At 44.7% G+C, this 23,951-nt stretch overlaps 1 protein-coding gene across 1 annotated transcript in view; it reads right to left on the reverse strand.

Annotated features, from left to right (window-relative positions):
• LOC126470025 (uncharacterized) overlaps positions 1 to 23,951 on the reverse strand; it is a 181,322-nt gene that overhangs the window by 19,643 nt on the left and 137,728 nt on the right. The window contains exon 3 of the mRNA XM_050097509.1: positions 13,260 to 13,402. Coding sequence (XP_049953466.1) covers positions 13,260 to 13,402 — 143 coding nt within the window. The remainder of the gene's footprint in view (positions 1 to 13,259; positions 13,403 to 23,951) is intronic.

The following is a 23,951-nucleotide window of genomic DNA, read 5'->3' on the forward strand; positions in this document are numbered from 1 at the left end:
GAGTAACGGTGTCAAAAATCTAAAAATATGGAATCAATCTGACATCTCTTGTCGATAGCATTTCATTACTTCGTGTGAAGCGAGAGCTAATTGTGTTTCACAAAAACCACATTTTAAGAAACCCTATCGGCTATTTTTCAATGAATCTTCTTCTTCGATGTAATTCATCACGTTCGAACACAGCGCATGTTCCAAAAAAGCTTCAAATTGACATCAGTGACTTGTGACATTGATTCAGCGCATTACTTTTATTACCTTTCTTGGGTACTGGTATGATCTGTGCAACTTCTCAGTCCTTTGGTACGGATCTTTTGACGAGTGAACAGTTATGTATGATTGGAGTACAGAGATAGTGTTCCGCAGACTCTGATAGGAACGTAACTGGTATACAATCTCGATTTTAGACCTTGCTGCCTCAGTACACCGAGTTAAAGTTGGCAACAGTTCTTGAGCTAAAATCTGGAATTTTTACTTAGTCTTCCTTGGTGAAGGAATTTCGGAAAACTGTATTTGGTAACGCTGCTTTAGTGGCACTCGTCAGTCATGTTCCTACTGCTACCGCGCAGTGAGTGGATTGCGTGTTGCCGCTGGTGTACTCAAACCTGCCAACTTTTATGGTTTATCCTCAAAGTTTACGGAAAATGCAGCATTTTACGGTTGGACGGTGTCATTTACGACACCGCAGACAAAAATTTGGAACGTTAACATTCGATAATCACCCCACTTCCGTAGAATCGATCGTTTGTGTTGGTCGAAGGCAAGTCTGCGATAGTCGATAACTCATTATTTGATATGATCGGTACTTTTAACCGTGTGATGTTTATGTCGTCATTGGAAATGAATTTAAAGACGGGATAATACTTCCTCCAGGTGAATCTTACGTGCCTACAGGCTCTGCCTCGCAGATTCTTTGTTCCGTCCCGTTCACTTGTGATTTAATCATATTCTTTGACCACTAATTACATTCGTTCGACATGTGTGTGTTTTTGACCATGTGCATATTCTTTGTTCACTAGGGTGGCGTCGTGTTCATTTAATTGTTAAAGAGTGTGTGCTCTGACATGTTTCAATCAAGTGTTTGACTGCTTTGAGTATGTGTGTTATAATTTTATGTGACGTTCAACGATCCAGGTTCTTTTCATTGTTTCTGTACAGATCGAGACATTTATTCTCCAACATTTCCATACACTACATTCCTAGTGTAGGATTCATGAATAAATCCATCAAGAAACATTACTTCCAGACATCTGAAGGATCATATTCTGTTGATTTTCCGTGCATACGAAAATCAAGAATTTGCCTTTTGCACGGTATGTATGCGCTAATATTGCAGATGGTGGAAGAAACTATTTTAGTAATCGTGTGAAGCGCGATAAACACCTAAGTTATGTTAACTCGAAGGAGGATAACAAGAACGTCGAACCTTTCTTGTAAAGTCTGGAAACGTTGACAGTAACCTAATTAGGGCCGAGTGTCTACTTCCTTTTTGGTGGAGCACAATGTGCCCCTAAGTGCGGCTGATCATGCTGGTGCTTCATTTAAGATGATGTTTCCTAAATCAGAAGTTGCAAAGAAATGTAGCTGTGGTCGCACGTAAACGAAAGGCAATGCAATTAAAATGGCAAAAATGCATCATCTTTAGTTGGTAAGTGCCTTCAGAACAGACCATTTTCTTTGTCAACGGATGTAAGCAATGATATGAATGTCAAGTTGTATCCTCCTGTTGTAACATACTGTGATATTTCGCGGGAAAAAGTGGTGAGCACTGTGCTATCCATAACAGCGTTAGATAGGCACTCACAACAGGGCTGATGGTACCACAGCTGAATTCTCATAACTTGGCAGTTTAAAACTGTGTGGCTTCCTGCTCCTACAATGCTCTTGTTATGACAGGACACAAACACGGGGTTTCAGCCTGAAGGAAGTTCAACCAGGTATCGCCATCACAGGTTGCATTTGCCACCTGATTAATCTAGCAGCAGAAAAAGGTGCTGGAAGAGTACCACTTAGAGTGGATGAGATCCTTGTTGATGTCTTGTTTCTTAGAGAATAGTGTCAAAAGAAAAGAACGCCTTCAGAAACTTCAGAACTTGCACAGTAAAGAGGCAAAGAAAGTTCTGAAGCCTCTGTATACTAGGTAGGTCTCTTTAGGCAGATGTTTGCATAGACTATTGAACCAGTGGGATCGGCTTTCTTTCTTCGAGGAGGAAGTAATACGTGTCCAACATATTTCCACAAGCTTGAATCTTTCAGAATACCTAGAGTTGAACGAAGTGGATCGAAAGAATATCAGAAGAAGAGAATACTTGATTCTGTTATTACACGTGCCCCTAAAAGAATAGCCTTTTGCACTTTTCTTCATGTGACTATTCCTGTATTTGACAAATTGAATGTTGCCTTTCAGACTACTTCCTCATAAGTTTACTTTTTATTAAAACTTCTAATGGATTTGCTGAAGCAGTTGTTCACCAAGTTTGTTAAGCCCAAAATTGTCAAAATCTTCTCATTGCTTCTAGTTGAGTGCAACTTGATTCTAAATCTAAGAAGTGATGATGAGTTATTAACATTCAGACTTTAAACATAGTGAATGATCTCCGGGATACAGATGAATCCCTTTTTTTCACCAGTGAGAAACTAATTTTGTACTGCCTGTGACTATATGATCAAGTTTACACTCAAGAATGATGTATTAAAGCATGCCTTAGTTGCTAGTTTCGACAAAATTGAAGATGCACAGTTTACTTCCATTCGTTTTTTCTTGGAAGAGTTTCCCATCATGTTACGCAAGGAAGAGAATGAAACTACAGATGAGGTGGTGAATGAGCTTCAGAGGCAGTTCACAGCTCTTCAAGTAGATGACGTTTTGGCTGTAAATCAAGATACTGCATGTGATTCCAATTGGGCACAAATGTCAATAATTCTTAAGAATAACCGAATTTCTAGAGTCAGTAATTAAATCACTGATGACTACGGATGTGACAGTCCCTATAAGGCTATTAAATTACTGTGCTGCACATGTTAGCCCTGTAGTTAGCCGTATTTGTAATTTTTTCCTTTAAGAATGGTCAGTTTCCTGAACGATTAAAGTACTCAGTAGTACTCGCGTCTTGTTCATAATATCGGCTTATTCTCAAGAATTAGGCAGAAATCCAATCTGCAGCTGGATCCCACTTTCTTAACTCTTGTGCAGAAAGGTGAGCAGTATACTTCTACATCCGTTTTCAATAAGCTACCACAAGAATTCAAAAATCTCAGCAGTAATCCACGCGCTTTCAAATCGGAACTGAACAGTTTCCTCATAGGTGACTCCTATTCTGTTGAGGAGTTTCTTGAAAAATTAAGCTGATTCCTGTGATATATTATTGACTGCGTTTTCTTATGACTTGACTTTTTATGGGTTCATAAACATTTTATTTTATCTGTTATTAGTTTCACTGTACTGACACGTTACATGACCTTGGAGATTAGCTGCTCAATTTGGTCCTACGGAACTAGACGTGTAAATAAAATAAATAAATAAGTAATGCTCTCCATTATCACCATACTCTATAGCAATAAAGAATGTGAATGTGTTTTCAGCCTTATGAAGAAAAACAAAACAGTTCAGATCATCCATGTCCAATGAATTGCTGGAGTCTCTTTCTGTTTTGAAGACCAGGTTTCTGATTCCTGTTATGACAAAACATTTTCTCAAGACTTTTTGTAGGAAGTTAAAAAGGCCATAACTATGACTTCAAAGTCGAAATAGCATGTGATTTCAGTGTATAGTAGATTATTTCTTGCCTGTGTTACGTTAAACAAGTTTTCTTGTGTAAAGCCTTTTTCAATTATCGCATATCTGCCCAATTTATCAAGCAAGTACTGTGAAGTATGCTCCACACCAATTTTCACCACGCCTGTGGCTGTTTAACACGGATTTCTTCGTGATTGTTACGTTCATCTAGAAATAATTGGCATATGATGTAAGTAGATGTGATCTCATTGAAGTATTCTGTTTAAAGCATGGATTATTGTATTTTGTAGCCTAGAAGTAGTAGTATTTTCGTCAATCCGGGGTATGCCGAAAATCATTAAATTTTTAGTCTCGCACGTGAGTTTTATTGATAATCCTTTTCAATAGTCGACAGGTGTGCGTACTGCATGTACGATCAGAATCTCTCTGGGATTTCTGCTAGATTTCGAGAGAGTGTCTCGTTGTGGAAATTATTAAAATTACCTTCCATTGAAGGTCGCACTAAGTTCACAGATTCTGTAAAACTTCGCCAATTTTGGGGCTTTTGCGTTCTTTTAAATTTGGCACGCTTTTTTGTCGCTTCTGCAACTGTGTAATTACGTTTTTTGTTTACTATGGGGGATCAGTACCATCTCTCAAATTTATTTGGTATACACATCTCTCTCAATTGCCGTCGATACTATTTATTTGAATCTAAACCACACTTTGTCTACACTTTCGAAGTCGGACTGGAAGGAGCGAAGACTGTCTCTTAAGAAGGCCTCCAGCGAATTTTTATCTGCTTATTTAAACAGATACATTCTGCGTAAATTTTTGGTGGATTTGGTTGTTAAGGTAGTCAGTCTCACTACTACGACCTTGTCACTAATCCCTGTATGCCATTATGCTCATTTTCTCAGGGTTGTCTGCTGCTGAAAGGTGAAGTATGTTTTCGTAACCATTTGCACTTAGAGTGGGCTCCTCAACTAAATGTTCAAAGTAATTTTGGGAGGAAGCATTCATTTCGGACGTCGTTTTATGGCTACCAATGAGTTTATACACGTATTTTCGTCAACATATCGAGGATAGATTGAAGTCATCAAGTATAATTGTATTAGTGTGGTATCTATTTGAGATCAGATTCAAGTTTTCTTTGAACTCCAGAATGAGATTTTCACTCTGCAGCGGAGTGTGCGCTGATATGAAACTTCCTGGCAGATTAAAACTGTGTGCTCGACCGCAGGAGAGCTTCTGTAAAGTTTGGAAGGTAGGAGACGAGGTACTGGCAGAAGTAAAGCTGTGAGTACCGGGCGTGAGTCGTGCTTCGGTAGCTCAGTTGGTACAGCACTTGCCCGCCAAAGGCAAAGGTCCCGAGTTCGAGTCTCGGTCGGGCACACAGTTTTAATCTGCCAGGAAGTTTCTTTGAACTGTTCAGCAACTGTGTCATCTGAGTCGAGTGGTCGGTGAAAGGAACCAGTTATTAACTTATTCCCAGTTTAAAGTATAACCTCTACCCATTATATCTCACAGATACTATGAACTTCAATTTCACTACAAGAAAACTACTACTAACGGCAATAAACACTACACCATCAATTTTACTTAATGTATTGTTTCTGAATACGGTTAGGCCCTTTGTAAAAATTTCAGCTGAATTTATCTCCGGTTAGCCAAGATTTCAGTAAATGAAACGATTTGACTTCAGGACTTATTAGAGCTTGGAGTTCTAGTTCTTCCCGAACACACCTAGAACAGTTTACAACTACAATACCTATTGTTGCTACGTCTACCCTTGTTCTGCGTTTGCTCTGCATCCTTCTAGATTGACACCCTTCCTGTGGTTTCCCTGAGACCCACTAACCTTAAAAAACGATCAGTCCGCTCTACACAGGCTCCAGCAGCCATGTAGCGTGCGTGCGCCCCTGACCTATGAAGCAGAACCCTAAAACCCACCACTCATATGGTGGAAGTCGAGGAATCTCCAGCCTACACGGTTGCAGAGCCGTCTGAGCCTCTGATTCAGACCCTCCACCCGACCTGAAGTAAAGTTCCGCAACTGATCCTGTTGATGATGCTGCTGCTACAGATGATGAGCTATGCCTTCATCTCGCAAGCGAGACTGGCAGTCTTTACCACTTAAGCTAGCCTCCTGAAATCAGAAAGCATATCTTCTGATCCAAAGCGACACACATCTTTGGTACTGACAGGAGCCACCACCTGCAGTTGGCTGCATACTGTGCTCTTTATGGCATCCAGAAGCACCAGTTCCATAACTGGAAGGAGTCCTTCCAGTACCAAAGAGTGTACGCTGGATTCCTTCCCTCCTCGGCAGCCACGTCCCTAAGGGGCTGCATAATGTGCATATCATTGCAGCTCCCAACAATCAGTAATCCCACCCTCTGTGACTGCCTCGATCTTGCAGGCCAAGAGGCTTCCCCTGAACGAGGGCAAGCGACTGCATCTGGCACAGGATGTTTATCAGACACAGACAGCGCCTGATATGTGTCTGTGAAACTGGAAGGGTCTCCAGAAAGTCTTTTGCTGCCTGCTTACACGTCCCACTCCACCACAGGTGATGGGTCAACTTCAAGGTGGACAGTATGCGGTGCGACTTAAGTACTGGACCCATGGGGGGACACATGGGACGTGTTGGACATCCTGTGGATCCCCATATCCAGACCTCCAGTGATGGCCATTGGCAATATCTTCAAGCTGTGTGGCCAAACCCAGCAGTGCCTGGAGCTGTGAGCGTAGGGTCACCAACACCTCTTGCATGTAAACATAGTAATTATAAACCGCATACATAATAAAAACGGTGGAAGGACTGTCTACACAGTTACTAAAACGTAGAATTGTGCTTGATAATATGCAAACATACACGGAGTTTAAGAGTTTAAAGATCAGTGATCTTTACATGCTTTACCTTCTCTTGGAACAGCAATTTGAGTCTGATCGAATACTGAATTCCGTTGCGCACCAGCAGGATGGGGCTCAGCCCCATTTTTTCATCACTGTTGTAATTGCCTCAGCCGCAGGTTCCCTGAAGGGCGAACCGTTTGAGGTTCGCCGCTTATGCGAGCTCCGAGGTTGCCTGACCTTACCCCTTTAGGCTTCTTCGCGTGGTGATTACATCAAGTTCAATGTGTACAAGGTTCAAATCAGTATCCTGCGTATGTTCCACGATAGGATTGTGGAGGCAGTTAACAGTAGCACATATGATCAACTACGGAACGTTTCCACAACTGTGGAGGAAAGGTGGACGTTGCTATATTAAACATGTGCTTCAAGAAAATGAATCGTTATTTTAGTACATCCCGTAGATGTAGACTACCGCTCTCTTGCGATTTTTCTAAATTTAATAGAACTGTTTTCACTGCGTCTCCCGACGCTCATAGCCTTCCATGATGGAAGTGTGCAACTCTGTCACAGAGAGCTGAGCCTTTACTAACCGACAACTGCGTTCTTTCTAACTTTACCACAGAAAACTACAATGTGAACTTTTAACAACAAAGGTATTTTTCCTCGCTCTTACTGGTGCTAGCGGTCATGGAATAGTTGGGAAAAGGGGGGGGGGGGGTAGGAGGAGGGGATGTAGAGACCCAGCTTCCCAATATTGTGTAGGTGAGGACACTCCAAGCTCGCTGCGTCAGGATGACTATTTCCGCGAACCTAATCTCCTACAGTGTAGGTGCACGACGCGCAATGGAAACACCGTAACAATGGCAAGCGATCAGATTCTATGCTGAAATCAACTGAAGTCCTACCGACAGCTATCAAACGAGTCAACATGGCTGTGGGGACTCTGCATTGCCGTATCCTCAAGTTTCTGGGTGGCTGAAGTTGTGTCGCTGGAAGGGAGGGGGGGTGACGTAGGGAAGTTCTGAAGATCCTGCCGTGAAAAGCCAATAGCCAGAGAAATTGAAGTAATTTATGTTGTGATCGTTGATCTCTGAACACTAACCATCGAATCAGCACGTGGACAATAGCGAGAAAAACAGTGCACTATGACAAAATATTAGTAACATGCTTTGTACATTATTTTGGTGGCCTTCAGAGATACGGTAGTGAGAGGAGGAAAAGAGAGAGAGAGAGAGAGAGAGAGAGAGAGAGAGAGAGAGAGAGAGAGAGAGAGACGTCTTTATGGAGACATGAGCAGAAAAACAGAAATGGAGCAGATTTGTGGTTGTGACCTGTAGCTATGGAAGTAATGGAGTCTGGTAAATTGAGGAAACTGCTCTGTCAGAAAGAGAAAGCCAGAAAGTGATCTCGTAAGCAACCCGCGGGGAACTGAAAGAGTCCTTCAGATTACTCCCCCTCCTCCTCATGTGTCTATAGTGTCATATGGGTCATACCAGCCACGGCAGATTCAGCAGTACAGCGGAAAGCCATTATTGCTGGTCTGGCCGCTAATTGGGAGGCGGCGTTGTGTAAACACTAGAGGAATCCAGGCAGGATAAGCTTTATGGTGAATTTATATTATCCGCCGCCGCCGCCCCCCCCCCCTTACACACACACACACACACACACACACACACACACACACACACACACACACACACACACTTACTATTAAAGTACTTCAGACTGGAAGTAACGGTAAATGGTGGTGTGATAACTCTTCTCGTCTGCAAACTTTTAACCTACATTTCGCTTCTGTCGGCGTCCAAGACACGAAGAACGAAATATCGAAATTTTAATAGTTTTAACTTTTTTCACGATAACTTTAGAACGGGCCATAAAAGGACAGTACAGATTCTCGACGAGGACTGTAACTGTACGCACGTGATTGCGACCATCTGTGTCAACCTGTGACGTGCGAGAGGCTTCTCGCGTCACAAAGATACAAACCACTAAACATGTGGATTAGCTCCCTTCATACTCTCTGAAAGCTTCAGAGCACAGTGCTTAGTTGTTGATTCCGTTCTTCATGACGTATCACGAAATAGTTTTGAATGAAAAAAAATCAACTTCGAAAATGTATACTGGGGTAGGGCACACGCATTTGCGGTGGCATGGCGTTATGTTTCGGTGGGGCAGTCTCCCTTAATTCAACCCTCTGAAACACCAAATTCCATTAACACGTGAGCATAACAGATGATTTAAATAAATCACCGATGATTGGTAAAGTCTCAATTTATGAAAGTAATGCGGTTTTCATGTCAGACTGTCAGTATAAACGTCGCCTTCATTTTTCAGTTGTCGTTTTCACTTTTAGTCATCGTTTTTCTGTTTATTTTTTATTACTAACTGACACGACACTAACTACCGCTATCTGTATGAAGTGAAGGAAGTTTAAAGTAACGCCTAGTCGACGTCGACTTCATTACAGAACAAATGCTAGTCGAGTTTAATGCTGTGAGACGCTGTTAATACAATTTTGCTATTTTAAATTCTGACTGACTACGTACGACGTGCTTCATTGTAATCGAAATCCATCCGATACCCGTTTGAGAATTTACACACACCTAAGTGACTGTTTCAGCCTGGCAATGTGTACGAAGCCAAAGCAAGCAGGTGACAATGAGGTTTCTTAACGGCAACAACAGATTCTTAACAGGCATGTGAGTTGAGGATGAGAACAATTTTTTTTTTTGGGGGGGGGGGGAGGGGGGGTTGGTGGTGTTCGGTTACATAACAAGGCAAGAGCGATTACCAAACAAACCCCGACCAACAAAACTACAGAAGAGTTCAAAGGAGTGATGGCTGAAGCCTTTGAAATGAGGACAGGTATGAGACAAGGAGGACTATCGCCTCTGCTCTTTAACTGTGTTTTAGGAAGGAGTTTCCAAGTTGGCGGGAAACAATTCATGGAAAGAAAATGGGGGAAGCCAGACTACAAGTATATGAATCTTACAGTCGACTGTCTAGCCTATGCAGGTGGAGCAAGTGATGTTTTCAGACTCACTGGTTACGGCAGCACAACAACCAACTGAAGAAGAAAGAAGCGAAGGCTACGCTTCAAATCTGCTTTGAAACGACGCACTTCATGGCAAACAGAATCGTCGCCAAGACGAAGAAGAAAAAATTAACCAAACAGAAAACTAATTACTTAGGTGAATGGGTAGAGTCTAACCTGCCAGAGGAAGTAATCTTCGTGCCACCCACTAACATGGCCTCCCAAATTAAAGCATCTGGAATATGAGATTATATCCTTAAACGCAAAATTAGACACTACTGCACTACTAATCGACCGGAGGCTCAATATGCGGCAGAGACTCTTACAATCGACGAGAAAAGTGTAATGGAGAAACTTTAGGCCAAAGAAAGAAAATCTGAGAAAAATTCTGGTTCCCATAAAAGAAAACAGTTAATACAGAAGGTGACAACCATCAACTATTACAAGACACGCAAAGAAGGTAAATGACAAGATTCGGAAAAAAAGAAAAAATTGCCTTTTATGATCATGTGACATTGGGTCCAGGAAGTATATTTAAAATGTTATGAACCCACTTTCAAGATAAGAAAATCAGAGGGACATGGCTCACCAAAGTTGAAAAGATCTACGAGAACTGGAAATATCTCCTGAAGATTTCCAGGAGCGTGATCCGCTGGAAAGACTACACGCAGAAATGCTTCCAGGAAAACCCAAGCTGAAGAAAAAGGAAGGCGTGGATGCATGAGAGGAAATAACAACGCCGGAAACTAATGCAGGAACATTGGGCAGCAGTTAGAGCTCAGGAGAAGTTTAACTGACGTGGTCCCTAGTTGATCGAAAGAGAGAAAGAGAAGGATTGAGTTGGTGCACGAGTTCTTGGCGTTATTCCATGAGATTAAGAAACAACAGATACATATAACAAAGACTCAATAATATACACTATGTGATCAAAAGCATCCGGACACCTGGCTGAAAATGATTTACAAGTTCGTGACGTCCTCCATCGGTAATACTGGAATTCAATATGGTGTTGGCCCACCCTTAGCCTTGATGACACCTATCACTCTCCGAGGTGTAAGTTCAATCAGGTGCTGGAAGGTTTCTTGGGGAATGGCAGCCCATTCTTCACGGAGTGCTGCACTGAGGAGAGGTATCTACGTCGGTCGGTAATGCCTGGCACGAAACCGGCGTTGCAAAACATCCCACAGGTGTTCTATAGGATTCAGGTCAGGACCCTGCGCAGGCCAGTCCACTACAGGGATTTTATTGTCCTGTAACCACTCCGCCACAGGCCGTGCACTATGAACAGGTGTTCGATCGTGTTGAAAGATGCAAACGACATCCTCGAATTGCTCTTGAACAGTGGGAAGCATGAAGGTGCTTAAAACATCACTGTAGGCCTGTGCTGTGATAGTGCCACCCAAAACAACAATGAGTGCAAGCCCCCTTCATGAATAACACGATCACACCACAACACCACCGCCTCCGAATTTTACTGTTGGTTGGTTGGTTGGTTTTTGGGGGAGGAGACCAGACAGCGAGGTCAACGGTCTCATCGGATTAGGGGCGGATGGGGAAGGAAGTCGGCCGTGCCCTTTGAAAGGAACCATCCCGGCATTTGTCTGGAGCGATTTAGGGAAATCACGGAAAACCTAAATCAGTATGGCCGGACGTGGGATTGAACCGTCGTCCTCCCGAATGCGAGTCCAGTGTGCTAACCACTGCGCCACCTCGCTCGGTTTTTTACTGTTGGCAATACACATGCTGGCAGATGTTCACCGGGAATTCGCCATACCCATACCCTGCCATCGGACTGTCACTTTGTGTACGGTGATTCTTCACTCCACACAACATTTTTCCGATGTTCAATCGTCCAATGTTTACGCTCCTTACACGAAGCGAGGCGTCGTTTGGCATTTACCAGCGTGATGTGTGGCTTATGAGCAGCTGCTCGACCATGCAATCCAAGTTTTCTCACCTCCCGCCTAACTGTCATAGTACTTGTAGTGGATCTTGATGCAGTTTGAAATACCTATGTGATGATCTGGATAGATGTCTGCCTATTACACATTACGACCCTCTTCAACTGTCGGCGGTCTGTCAGTCAACAGACGAGGTCGGCCTGTACGCTTTTGTGCTGTACGTGTCCCTTCAAGTTTCCACTTCACTATCACATCGCAAACAGTGGACCTAGGAACGTTTATTAGTGTGGAAATCTCGCGTTCAGACATATGATAAGTGACACCGAATCACCTGACCACTTTCGGAGTCCGTGGGTTCCGCGGAATGCGCTATTCTGCTCTCTCACGATGTCTAATGTCTACTGAGGTCGCTGATATGGAATACCTGGCAGTAGGTGGCAGCACATTGCACCTAATGCGAAAAACATGTGTTTTTTGCGGTTTCCGAATACTTTTGATCACATAGTGTATTCTCCACTACTTCCAGCGGTCTGCCGACGTTGGAGTAACTTCCCGATTCCATGACTAGAATCACGTGGTTCTGAGGCGTAGAACTCATCGAGCGAGGTTCGGATTGCAGTTTCACTCGCCAAGTAGGTTGCTTGAAGGTTGCTCGACAGAGCGGAAAATGTGAAAATTTGAGGGCGCAAGATCAGATGATTAAGGTGGGTGTGGAATGATTTCCCAACCAAACTCCTGCATAGTGTTCTTGTTTCTTTAGCGGAAAGTGGGCTGGCGTTATCAAGGAGTATCATCACTTCAAGTCTTGCAGGTCGTTGTTCTTGGATTGCGTCTTCAAGACGTCTAAGTTGTGGACAATAAATTTCGGCAGCGATCGTTACACCTCAGGGAAACAATTCTTAGCACTCCACACCGTCGCTGTTCCACCAGATGCATAACATCTTTTGTGGATGCACGCAGGTCTGAACGCGGAGCTGCTGCTTTCTTTGGGCTAAACCATTCCCTTATTTTTTCTTTATGTTAGCATAAAGACACCATTTATCGTCACCAGTAACGATGTAGGATATGAATGGTCAGTGTTGTTCACGAGCCAACTGATGAGCTAATAGAGATGCAGATATGGTCACCCGCTGGTTTTTGTCATTTTGGCTTAGAACATGCGGTACTCCTACACCTCATTTTTGGACGTTCCCAATCCAGCCAGCTCACCAGTTTGCTGAAAATACCGTTAAAATCTAAGTCTGGATTCTTTCTACTTTCCCGATTTCTATTACATTGTAAAAGAACGTACTGTGTACTCTTGCCCCCAAGCCTGTTTACTCTTACCCAACGGCATGGGGTAAGAGTACACAAAATTATTTTTTAGGAAAACTTTTATTAGTCCCATAAAAACATATGGATGACAAACTTTTACACAACGTTACCAATATATCTACGGGTTGCATGCATAACTTTTATAATACTGCTGCAAATTATTAAAAATATTTAGGAAACAAAAAATGCGTACTTTTACCCCCACTTACCTTTCTATTTTGACTGTCGCTGGCAAATATAGGAATCCAACCACAAGCTTATAAAAACATGTGCAGACATTCAAAAACAAAAAACCTTTAAAATGAAACGTCGCTTAGGAAAAGAACATTTTCATTTCTACGAGAACGAACAGACCGCATTGCATATACTAATAAGCTACGAACAGCACAGATTTTAGATAATTTGAGTGTTAATCTGTATTGTAACTGTTACTCACCTTCTTTATAATTTCCATCCTGACATATTTCCTTAGTGACTGTTACTGTCCCAGAGTACAGGTGCATGAAGTGATCACGCTGCAGCTTAGTCATGCACTGTTGAGTGTACACGTCGACACAATTCAAAGAATTCATCAGATCCCTGCAAAATGTGAATGATGTCTCAGGTTAATATGCAGACTAGAGCAAACGAATCGCAACAAACACTACAAGGCACTAATGTATCATAGTTTTGTAAATCTCTTTCGTTGAAATTGAACATAACATACTGCACTTTAACATAACACTTTGCTGTTGAAGTACCCGATGTTAGTGCTGTCCATTTATATTTCAATTTAAAGTTTTTATAGCATTAAACCGCGCCAAGCACTTAGGCAGAAATTAATTACAGAATACTGGGGTTTTATTTTTGGTTACAGTCACACCAGGTTTGCATTCTATCAGACGTTAATTATTCTACAATTAAAAATTGGGGCGCGCGTCACACACACAAAACACACAAACACACAAACAAACCTTTCCATAACGTGAAGCCGCCGATACAGCTGCATTCTTGGCTCATTTTCAGCGCCATTTGAACGTTAAATTGCCGTGCTGACCTGGGTTAGGTATTATTATACACTAGCAATTCTGCAGCCATAAATTGCACAGTTGACCGGATGCATCATCATAAACTGTCAATGGCACATACAAGCCTATTGCACACGCTTGTTACGGTAGCAGTTTGCACACAATGGGTCTCTGGAGAGAACGCGTGCCCGTGAACATACGTAGACGGGTTCTTGAAATCGCCGGAAAGCACACACACACACACACACACACACACACACACAAGAGAGAGAGAGAGAGAGAGAGAGAGAGAGAGAGAGAGAGAGAGAGAGGGGGGGGGGGGCGGCAGCTCCACAGAGCCATTTAATGAAACAGCAACACCACATTTATCTAATTCGTAATTAAAGCCAAACAAAAATATTTTTATAATAATTTCAAAAGTAAAGGAAAATGTGGCGCAGAGATTTTTGTATTCGTCCTCTAGGGAACCTCATTTTTGATCACATTTTCTCCGAGACAGAACAGAAAATGGAGTGTCAAACTTCATTAGCCGTACTTCGTTAGGTGGCGATAAAATGCTATTAAAGTGTCCGATGTCGCTCTCTGAGCGCGCTGCAGTCCCACTATCCGCGTACATGCATCTCATGTTTCTGCACGTTTTCAACTCTGTGTTTATCAGCTATTAACCTTAGCAGTACCAACGCATTTTCCATAATGTGTAATACCGAGGGGATAGCACTATGCTCACCACAAAAATTAAAAAACAAATGTGATTACTTGTTGACTTTTATTAACAACATATTTAAGTTCGTACTGATGCGCACTGCGAAAAGTTTAAGAAGTACAAATTGCGTTAACTGTCCTTGACTTTGTCCGAACATACTTTTTAAAGATGTATATACATGTGTAATAAGGGTCCTAAAACTGAAAATATGAGTATGACATTTGTTGCAGAAAATCACATTCGCTACTAAGACATACTTTTGAGTTACGTTAAACTCGGAAATTAAAAAAAATAAGGAATCTGGCAAAAGAAATCATTAAAAGCAATACAGTTTTTTCAATATTTTTAAAGTATCAAGTACATGACTAGATCACAATATTTTCAAAAGGTAGCGATAAAGTAACTGCAAAATGACTGCATAGATGGACTGAGACGCATGGTCTAAACTTGTTTGTGAATCCCAGCCCTTTGTGAAATTTTTTCCTCTTGAGGGTATAATTTTTCTAACAGACGTTGACGTTGGTACTTTTCTGCAGATATTTTCAAACTACTTCATCACAGATTTTTCTGCTCATGATTCATTGGTATGAATATTTACCGTCCCATAACTCATGGTGAACTAAGGAATAAATGATAAAGTGAGCTGTTTTATTCATTACTATTCCCAAAGAGTACATACTGACACTATCTCATTGTTGTTCTACTACTACTACTATGCCACGACAGCCGACGTCAGTTCATTGCCTCACCCTGAACCCTCTTCCATTGCTCTCTGTTTCTGGCCATGCACTCGTGGAGGCTCCAGGTTTTTCTTGGCTCCGTCCATCCACCTCTGTTTTGGTCTACAAAGGGGTCTTGTCCCTTGCGGCTTCCCTTCCAGCACTGCCTTCACCATCCGGTTTTCTCGTTAGATGTCCCGACCAATCGATTCTTTCTTACAGCTGTAACGTCTAGTTCACTAAACAATGTGTGCATTTCTGTTTTCCTTCTGAAAATTCCGTTTTCTACAAATTTCCAAAGTTTTTTTAACGTCGTGTTTCGGTAGGTCATGTTTTCCCTCCTCGCTTAGTGACCATATTTCAGACCCATACGTTAATACTAGTCGCACAATTGTCTTGTTCGTATGCCACTGAATAGTTTGCCCATTTACAACAGAAACCTCTGCAGATTTGATCTGGTTCATGATTTCCTTCCCCGTGTTGTTGTTCGCACTGACAGTACTGCCTAGACATCTGTAGGACGTAGTGGTGGTAGTATAATTTTTTTCATAATGTGGGGCCACAGTCACAATATTTCTTTAAAGTCAGTATCGCCATTAGACTTTTTTATTTGCAGTGTTACATTTACACAATCATCATTTCGGCTTTATAATGGACCTTTAAATGTTTTAATGATATACAGTGCCTAAGATGGCATACTGTCGTATTTAAAATACATTATTTTAAATACGACAGTATGCCCTCTTAGGCACTGTATAACATTAAAACACTTGATAATGGCACTTTAAAGCCGAAATCGTAATCGTGTAAATGTAACACTGCAAATAAAAAAGTCTAATGGCGGTACTGACTTTAAAGAAGTGGTGGTAGTATGTTCCTGTGGGACCAAACTGTTGAGGTCATCGGTCCGTAAGCTTACACATTACTTAATCTAACTTTAACTTACGCTAAGACAACACACACTTCCATGCCCGAGAGAGGACTCGATCTTCCTACGGCGGGAGCCGCGAGAACCGTGGCAAGGCACTTTAGAGCACGCGGCTAAGGACTTAGTCTTATTAAATTCCGTATCATACACTGAAGGAGTTTCCTCCGTTTCCTCTGCATTGTTTGTTACAACCATACGTTGTTTTATCTTTATTGATCCAGAGACCCCTCAGACACTTTCTATGCCTACCTTGTTAGCGCTTTAGTACGTATTAGTTCATCTTCCTCCTCATCGGCAAAGCAAACAGATTCACTTGGCCACAAAATTTACACCTCTTAAGATGGATGACGCTCGTTTTTGCGCCTCTTCCAATATCAAATTAAAGAGGCTGAGAGTTTCCCTATGTGACACTTGCCCACAAAGAAAAACATTCCGACTCCCCTTCTTCAACCCTCGCTTTACACTTTGTTTTTTAACTGCACATTCTGGATAGTCTAATCAGTTTCGAAAATACTCTTGGTTTTTCCATTATCCTCCATATGCTTTCTGTGTAGACACTATCATAGGCTTTCTTTAATACTATAAATACGGATTATGCCTTCTTATCAAATTCCTACATCTTTAATTACTTGTCTGAGAAAGAGCATTTGGTCCGTCGTTGGTGTGCCGTTTCGAAATCCGACCTGGTGTTTCAAGTATTCGTCTGTATATGGTAACAGCCTTAGTTAGTAGACGTAGGCAGCTGCAGTCAGGCAACCGCTTGACACTGCTCCAATGCCAGTTGCACGCCTGCAGATGGCTACGATTACTTCACAGGTTCTCTCTGTAAAGGCACATTTTTAAAATTCTCAGTAAATGTGGGAGGGTGTCAACCAGGGTGTTGCCGAACTGGGTGTCTTAGAGGGACCCTTCGCCATTTCATTCACGTGTGTCTCAATTTCGTATCCACCCAGCATCACGCCGCAGGAGGTCGTGACATACGAAAACTGAAAAAGTATAAGCTCTCACATTCAAATTTCGTCGAGCAGTAATGAACGGTCCCTAGTGGTTCCAAGCTGTTCATGAGAGCAAAAATTGCTATCTCACTGCACTCCAAACGAATACGATCACACACTAAATGGGGGCTACAGTCCCATAATGCCCTCAGACGGGTTTAAACGCCGGAGGGTGTCAGCAATGTCAAAGGTTGAAGAACGTGCGAACTGTCGTGCGAACTGTCGTGCGAACTGTCGTGCGAACTGTCGTGCGAACTGTCGTGCGAACTGTCGTGCGAACTGTCGTGCGAACTGTCGTGCGAACTGTCGTGCGAACTGTCGTGCGAACTGTCGTGCGAACTGTCGTGCGAACTGTCGTGCGAACTGTCGTGCGAACTGTCGTGCGAACTGTCGTGCGAACTGTCGTGCGAACTGTCGTGCGAACTGTCGTGCGAACTGTCGTGCGAACTGTCGTGCGAACTGTCGTGCGAACTGTCGTGCGAACTGTCGTGCGAACTGTCGTGCGAACTGTCGTGCGAATCGACCGCGAAATGAGTGGGAATCAACGCCACAAGGAAAGGGTTTTTTTTTTTTTTTTGTTTGGGGTTTAAGGACGCTCAACTACTGAGGTCATTAGCGCCCAGTCACAATTGTTAGAGCACATAGAATCTAGTAAAACTCAAGGGGGGGGGGGGGGGGACACCAGAAAGTTCTTACAAAGATGCAGATAAAAGAAGTGAAGGAGTTAGATGTCTTTGGACAAGCCAGTCAAATTAATGAAACGAAGAACACGAGCAGCTGCTCGAGCGTCATCAGCTAAAATATCCTGTAAAGTAGATGGCAGAGACAGGACACGGCTACCGTTCGGCGCTTTCGCAAAAAGTTGTTCATGATGAATGTCGACAAGGTCACAAGGTGGTCAACAGCGGAGCGGCGGCGACGAAAGCTGCATTGAACATTGGTAAGTAGCCGTCGAGATTCAAGAATCCAAACTAACCGAGCGTTAACCATGCGCTCCATCACCTTGCAGACACAGCTTGTAAGAGAAATGGGGCGGTAACTAGAAGGAAGGTGTCTATCCTTCCCGGGTTTGGGTATAGGAACAACGACGGCGTCACGACAAAGCATGGGGACTTGACCTTCGGTCCAGACGCGATTGTAGGTACGAAGAAGGAAGCTTTTGCCTGCCGGAGAAAGGTGGGCCAGCATCTGAACGTGAATGGCATCTGGCCCTGGAGCAGAGGACCGGGACAGTGCAAGTGCACGTTCGAGTTCCCACGTAGTAAAGGGGGCATTATAAGTTTCCAGATTCAGCGAGCGGAAGGAAGGTCGCCAAGCCTCTTCTGCCCCTTTCCTGGGAAGGAAGGCAGGGTGGTAATGGGCGGAGCTTGAAACCTCCGCGAAAAAGCGGCCGAAGGCGTTGGAGACATCCACAGGATCAACAAGGACCTCATTACCTGAAGTCAGGCCAGGTACCGAGGAGTGAAACTTAATGCCCGACAGCCAGCGCAGGCCACCCCAGACGACAGAAGAGGGAGTAAAACTGTTAAAGGAGCTGGTGAAAGAGGCCCAACAAGCTCTTTTGCTGTCTTTGATGACTCTACGGCATTGCGCTCAGAGTCGTTTGTATCCAATACAATTCGCCAACGTAGGATGGCGGCGAAAGGTGCGTAAAGCACGTCGTCGAGCACGGATAGCGTCTCTACAAGCCTCATTCCACCAGGGGACGGAAACGCGACGTGAAGAAGAGGTAGTACGAGGAATGGAACGTTCGGCAGCATTGATGATAACAGCCGTGAGGTATTCGACCTGACTGTCACAACTGAGAAAATCGTGGTCTGGAAAGGTCGCCAGGGAGGAGTAAAGTCCCCAGTCAGTTTCGGTATGTTCCAGCTCGAAGGGCGTGGGGATGGGGTGTGGTGCGGTGCAGGAGACGAACGACACGGGGGAAGTGGTCGCTCGAATAGGTGTCAGAAAGGACATACCACTCGAACCGACGGGCAAGAGTGGTAGAACAGATCGAGAAGTCCAAGTGGGAGTAGGTATGAGTAGAGTCCGAGAGGAAAGTCGGGGCGCCAGTATTGAGGCAGACAAGATTGAGATGGTTGAAGACATCCGCTAAGAGGGAGCCTCTCTGACAGGATGCAGGAGAGCCCCAAAGGGGATGATGAGCATTAAAGTCGCCAAACCATAAAAACGGCGGAGGAAGCAGAGCGATCAGGTGCATCATGTCAGCCCGACTAACTGCGAATGACGATGGAGTGTAGACGGTACAAACGGAAAAAGTAAAGGCAGAAAGAGTAATACGGACAGCTATTGCTTGGAGTGGGGTGGTCAATGGGATGGGATGGGATGGTAATAGACATCGTCCCGAACGAGCAACATGACCCCACAATGAGCTGGAATACTGTCCACAGGGGTGAGGTCAGACCGCTCCGAGGTATAGTGGGTAAAAGCAATACGGTCAGTTGGGCGCAACTTGGTTTCCTGGAGACCAAGGACGAGCGGACAGTGCAGGCGGAGGAGCAGTTGTAATTCCTCCCGATTAGATCGAATACCTCTTATGTTCCAATGCAACAAAGCCATCACAAGTCAGAAAAAAGGGGGAATGAAACGGGTGAAGAGCTGGTCACCTCGACGGCCGCGGAGGGCCAGGTTTCGAGGGTACAACGCTACAACCGGCGGGAGGCGGATCCTGTTCCATCGAGTCGTCGCCAGCTGCGGCCGCTTTCCCGGGTTGCGTAGGAGGGGCAGCATCATTCGCCGACGAGCAGAGCGTCCCGGCGAAACTGAGGACGGCCAGGAGCAGCGACTCGCGGATGGAGCGTCAGACTAAATGCGCTGGGGTGAAGAGGGGGATAAAGACTTCTTCTTGGAGGCCTTCTGAGAAGTCCAATGAGGCATGGGGATGGTGGGCTGGACCCGAAGAACGTCCTCACGCGCGGGGTCCGTTTTCGAACGCCGGACCTCGGATGCCGGGGTCTGGAACATTTCCCCGATGGACGCCTGAGAAGAGGAACGCTTCTCAGGTGGCGGAGGGGGGGGGGAGGAGGAGGAGGAGGAGGAGGAGGAGGAGGAGGAGGAGGAGGAGGAGGAGGAAGGGTGGCCCCTGGGCCAGAGGGGCAGGGTCTGCGAGGGAGGATGATTTGAAAGGGAGGGATTTGGGAGGCGGAGGCATAGACCCCAGATGGGGTGAGGAGGTGGAGGGGGGACAGATAGGGGTTAGGATACTGTGGAAGGAGTGGACACAACTGAGGCAAACGAAGTTGTCAACGTCACGGGATGGAAGTGGTCATACTTTTTCCTCGCCTCAGAATAAGAGAGGCGATCCCAAGTTTTTAATTCTTGGATCTTCTTCTCCATCTGATACGCGGGGCAGTCTAAAGATCTAGGCGAGTGGATGCCAGGACAATTGACGCACCGAGGTGGTGGGGTGCATGTATGGTCCTCACGAAGAGGACACCCACAATCGCCACAAAGGGGCTCTGCCTCACACCATGACGACATGTGCCTAAAGCGCAAACACCGAAAGCAGATCATAGGAGGCGGGACGTAAGGTCGCACGTCGCACTGGTAGCACATCACCTTTACCTTCTCCGGGAGAACGTCCCCCTCGAAGGCGAGGATAAAGGCCCCGGTGTCGATGCGACGGTCTTTGGGGCCGCACTCGACTCGCAGGACGAAATGCACGCCTCGGCGCTCCAGGTTGGCTCTGAGCCCCTCATCAGATTGCAGCAGGAGGTCCCGATGAAAAATAACCCCCTGCGTCCTATTCAGTGCCAGATGTGGGACAATGGACACTGGGATGTCCCCTAGTCGGTCGCACGCCTGGAGCGCTGCCGACTAAGTGGCAGAGGTGGTCTTTATAATAACGGACCCCGAACGCATTTTACTGAGAGCCTCGATTTCCCCGAAGATGTCCTCGATGTGCTGGACACAGAACATAGGCTTGGAGGTGGCGAACGTCCCCCCATCGGTCCGAGAACAGACTCAATAGCGGGGGAAGTACATCGCCCCAAGCCGGCGGGCCTGTCCTTCCTCCCAGGGAGTGGCCAAGGGGGAAGGGGCAAGAGAACCAGAACCAGAGACAGTACCTTTCTTTTTAAAAGACTCGGCCGCAGAGCGACCCGATACATGATGACGTTTCATCTGTGAAACGTCCGCCCTGATACCACCCACTCCGACCAGGGGCTCTCCCCACAGGCGCCACCCAGCCTCAGCAAGGGCCACCTGGCAGGATGACCATTGCCGGGAGTCCAGATGCCCCAAGGAGACGGGCATCCACTCCTTGGCCGACGTGGGGAGGGTGCAGCTCAGGTATCGGCAGTACAATCCCTGTGTTGTCAGGGGGCTACAACCCAGAGGGTACGTGACGACTCATCACAACGGGCTGGCTACCATGCTGGATTTCGGGTGCCATGGAAAGTCCATCATGATCGTAGGTGCAGATGGGGATGCACTATGGGCGCAACTTGTGCAACCCATCAGGCGTTTAGGCCCAATTTGAGGAACAGCGGGTGTGGTTACAACGCCGTTACAATGCTGAGTGCCAAGGTCTTCCTGCACTGAGGACGAGTGAGACACCACGTAAGGCGTCCTTCCCCAAAAGGCTCGTACTTCTGTAGAATTTTGAAAAATGGAGGTCAAACCCCAAGGGGGACCATCACATGGAAGGCCGAAACGGTTGAAACTATTTTTAGTCGCCTATTACGACAGGCAGGAATACCTCGGGCCTATTCTTACCCCGGACCCGCAGGGGGGAGGAAAGGGGTGGTTTCATTGACGTCTTATGCCAAAACCTAAGGCTTTTCGTGTCGATTCTGAGCGGCGTTGTGTCTGGAATGTTTTCCTCGGCCACCCATAAGAAAACCACGTGATGTCAACAGTGGGCGTCGCGGTTCTGACCTCAACCGTAGAGTTGTCAAAAGAAGGCGTGACAACATTCCCATCGTGCGATAGGTCCACGGCGGCGCTGGGCAGAATAACTGAAATTTGGTGCTAATATAACATCACTAGCTCACGTTACACGTCACATGAACTTTAGAGTCCTGGCCTTTTTTTCGCATGTGTCAACACCTTGCTCTTTCAAGCGTCCTTGAGTCCGAGGGTGACTTGGGAGGGCGGCACACTTTTGCACCGTTACAGAGGAAGGTTGTAGGCACCTTTGACCGAAATTTCAAACTTACGTGACGCAATGGGAGGCAATTTCAAAAAACGCCTTTTATAGTGCTGCCACTGGTTGGGATCGCTCCGCAACATCCAGTTTCATCGTTGGAAAACTAACATTGATGTAATAGTGATGCTATGAATGTTGAGCAATTTCAACTGTAACTACAAGAAGGCGAAATGACGAAGCCGTCTTTGGGAGGGACGATTAAATGTCTTCAAAGTTATTAAATTCATAATGCAGTGTGGTAATACGAAGAAGAAATGGAATGTAAAATAGCAGTACAGATTAATGTCGCTGAGTGATCATTTTATTTAAGAAGTGAGAGTCACTAACACATCTAAACCGCCCCCAACAGCTTAAGGAGAAGGTCCAGCTTAATACAGAGTATTGTAACTTTTGCACCATGTGTCTTGTGAGCTAAAACTGATGGCGGATACTGACGAATTTCTGAAACTGCCCACTTTTCAACAAATAAAACGCATTTAGTCAACGTATTGTGTAAAGATAGGGCTACACTATCTGATCGAAAGTATCCCTGCGTGACGCGGAAGTTACTAGGTGGCACAAGAGGCGAACCTGCTAGTCTAAAGGCAAGCGAGGAATACTGTGTCGTCTTACACAAGCAGTAATAGCACAATGGATCGGCATGGAAAGTTCAGTGTTTCCGAACGTGGACCAACCAATGGCTGCCATCTGAGGAACAAATCCACCAGGGACATTTCAATCCTCCTAAAGCTGACCAAGTCGACTGTTTGTGCGCCTGTCCGACATGTCTTTTGACTGACGGACGTAAGATATCTAGCGCCTTGAGCGCTTTCATGTCGGTCAGATGTGACAATCAGATAACTTTGATTCCAAAAATGAGGGCAAGAAATCTCTCGATACATGTCGACATCGTAGCAGTCTTCAGTTCTAAGACTGGTCTGCTGCTGCTCTCCACACTAGTCAATCCTTTGTACGTCTCTCTGTGTACCTTATGTGTTCCTTGATCTACCCACCTGATCTTCAGCATTCCTCTGTAGCACTACATTTCGAAAGCTCCTCTTCTTGGCTCAGTTGCTTATCGCCCTAGTTTCACTTCCGTATACGGCTACACTCTAAGACATACCTTCACGAAAAACTCCCTAAGACAAATTTATATTCAATGATAACAAATCTCTTTCAGAAACGCTTACTTGCTACTGCCGGTCTACATTTTACATCCTTTCTACTTCGGCCATCATCAGTCATTTTGCTGCCCAAATAAAACTTGGGGACTACTTTCTGTGTCTCATTTCCTAATCTACTTCTCTCGGAATCTTCCGATTTAATTCGTCTACGTTCCATAACAGTCGTTTTGTGATTATCGCTGTTTACATAATAACCTCTTTTCAAGACACTAACCATTCTGCACTACTACTATTAAAGGTTTATTCCCATCTGATAGAATTGGAACTATCAGCGAACAAAGTTAGTTTATTTTTAATCGACGTCAATTTCTTTTACTGCTTACACGATGTACAGATTGAACAACGTGGCTGATAGGCTAACATTGTCTCACTCTTTTCCCAACTATTGCCTTTCTTGTCCGACACACTAAATTTCAGCCTGCTTTCTGTAAAAATCGGGAATAAGCTTTAGCGCTCTT

Source organism: Schistocerca serialis, chromosome 3 (genome assembly GCF_023864345.2).
Source record: "Schistocerca serialis cubense isolate TAMUIC-IGC-003099 chromosome 3, iqSchSeri2.2, whole genome shotgun sequence".
Lineage (NCBI taxonomy): Eukaryota > Metazoa > Arthropoda > Insecta > Orthoptera > Acrididae > Schistocerca > Schistocerca serialis.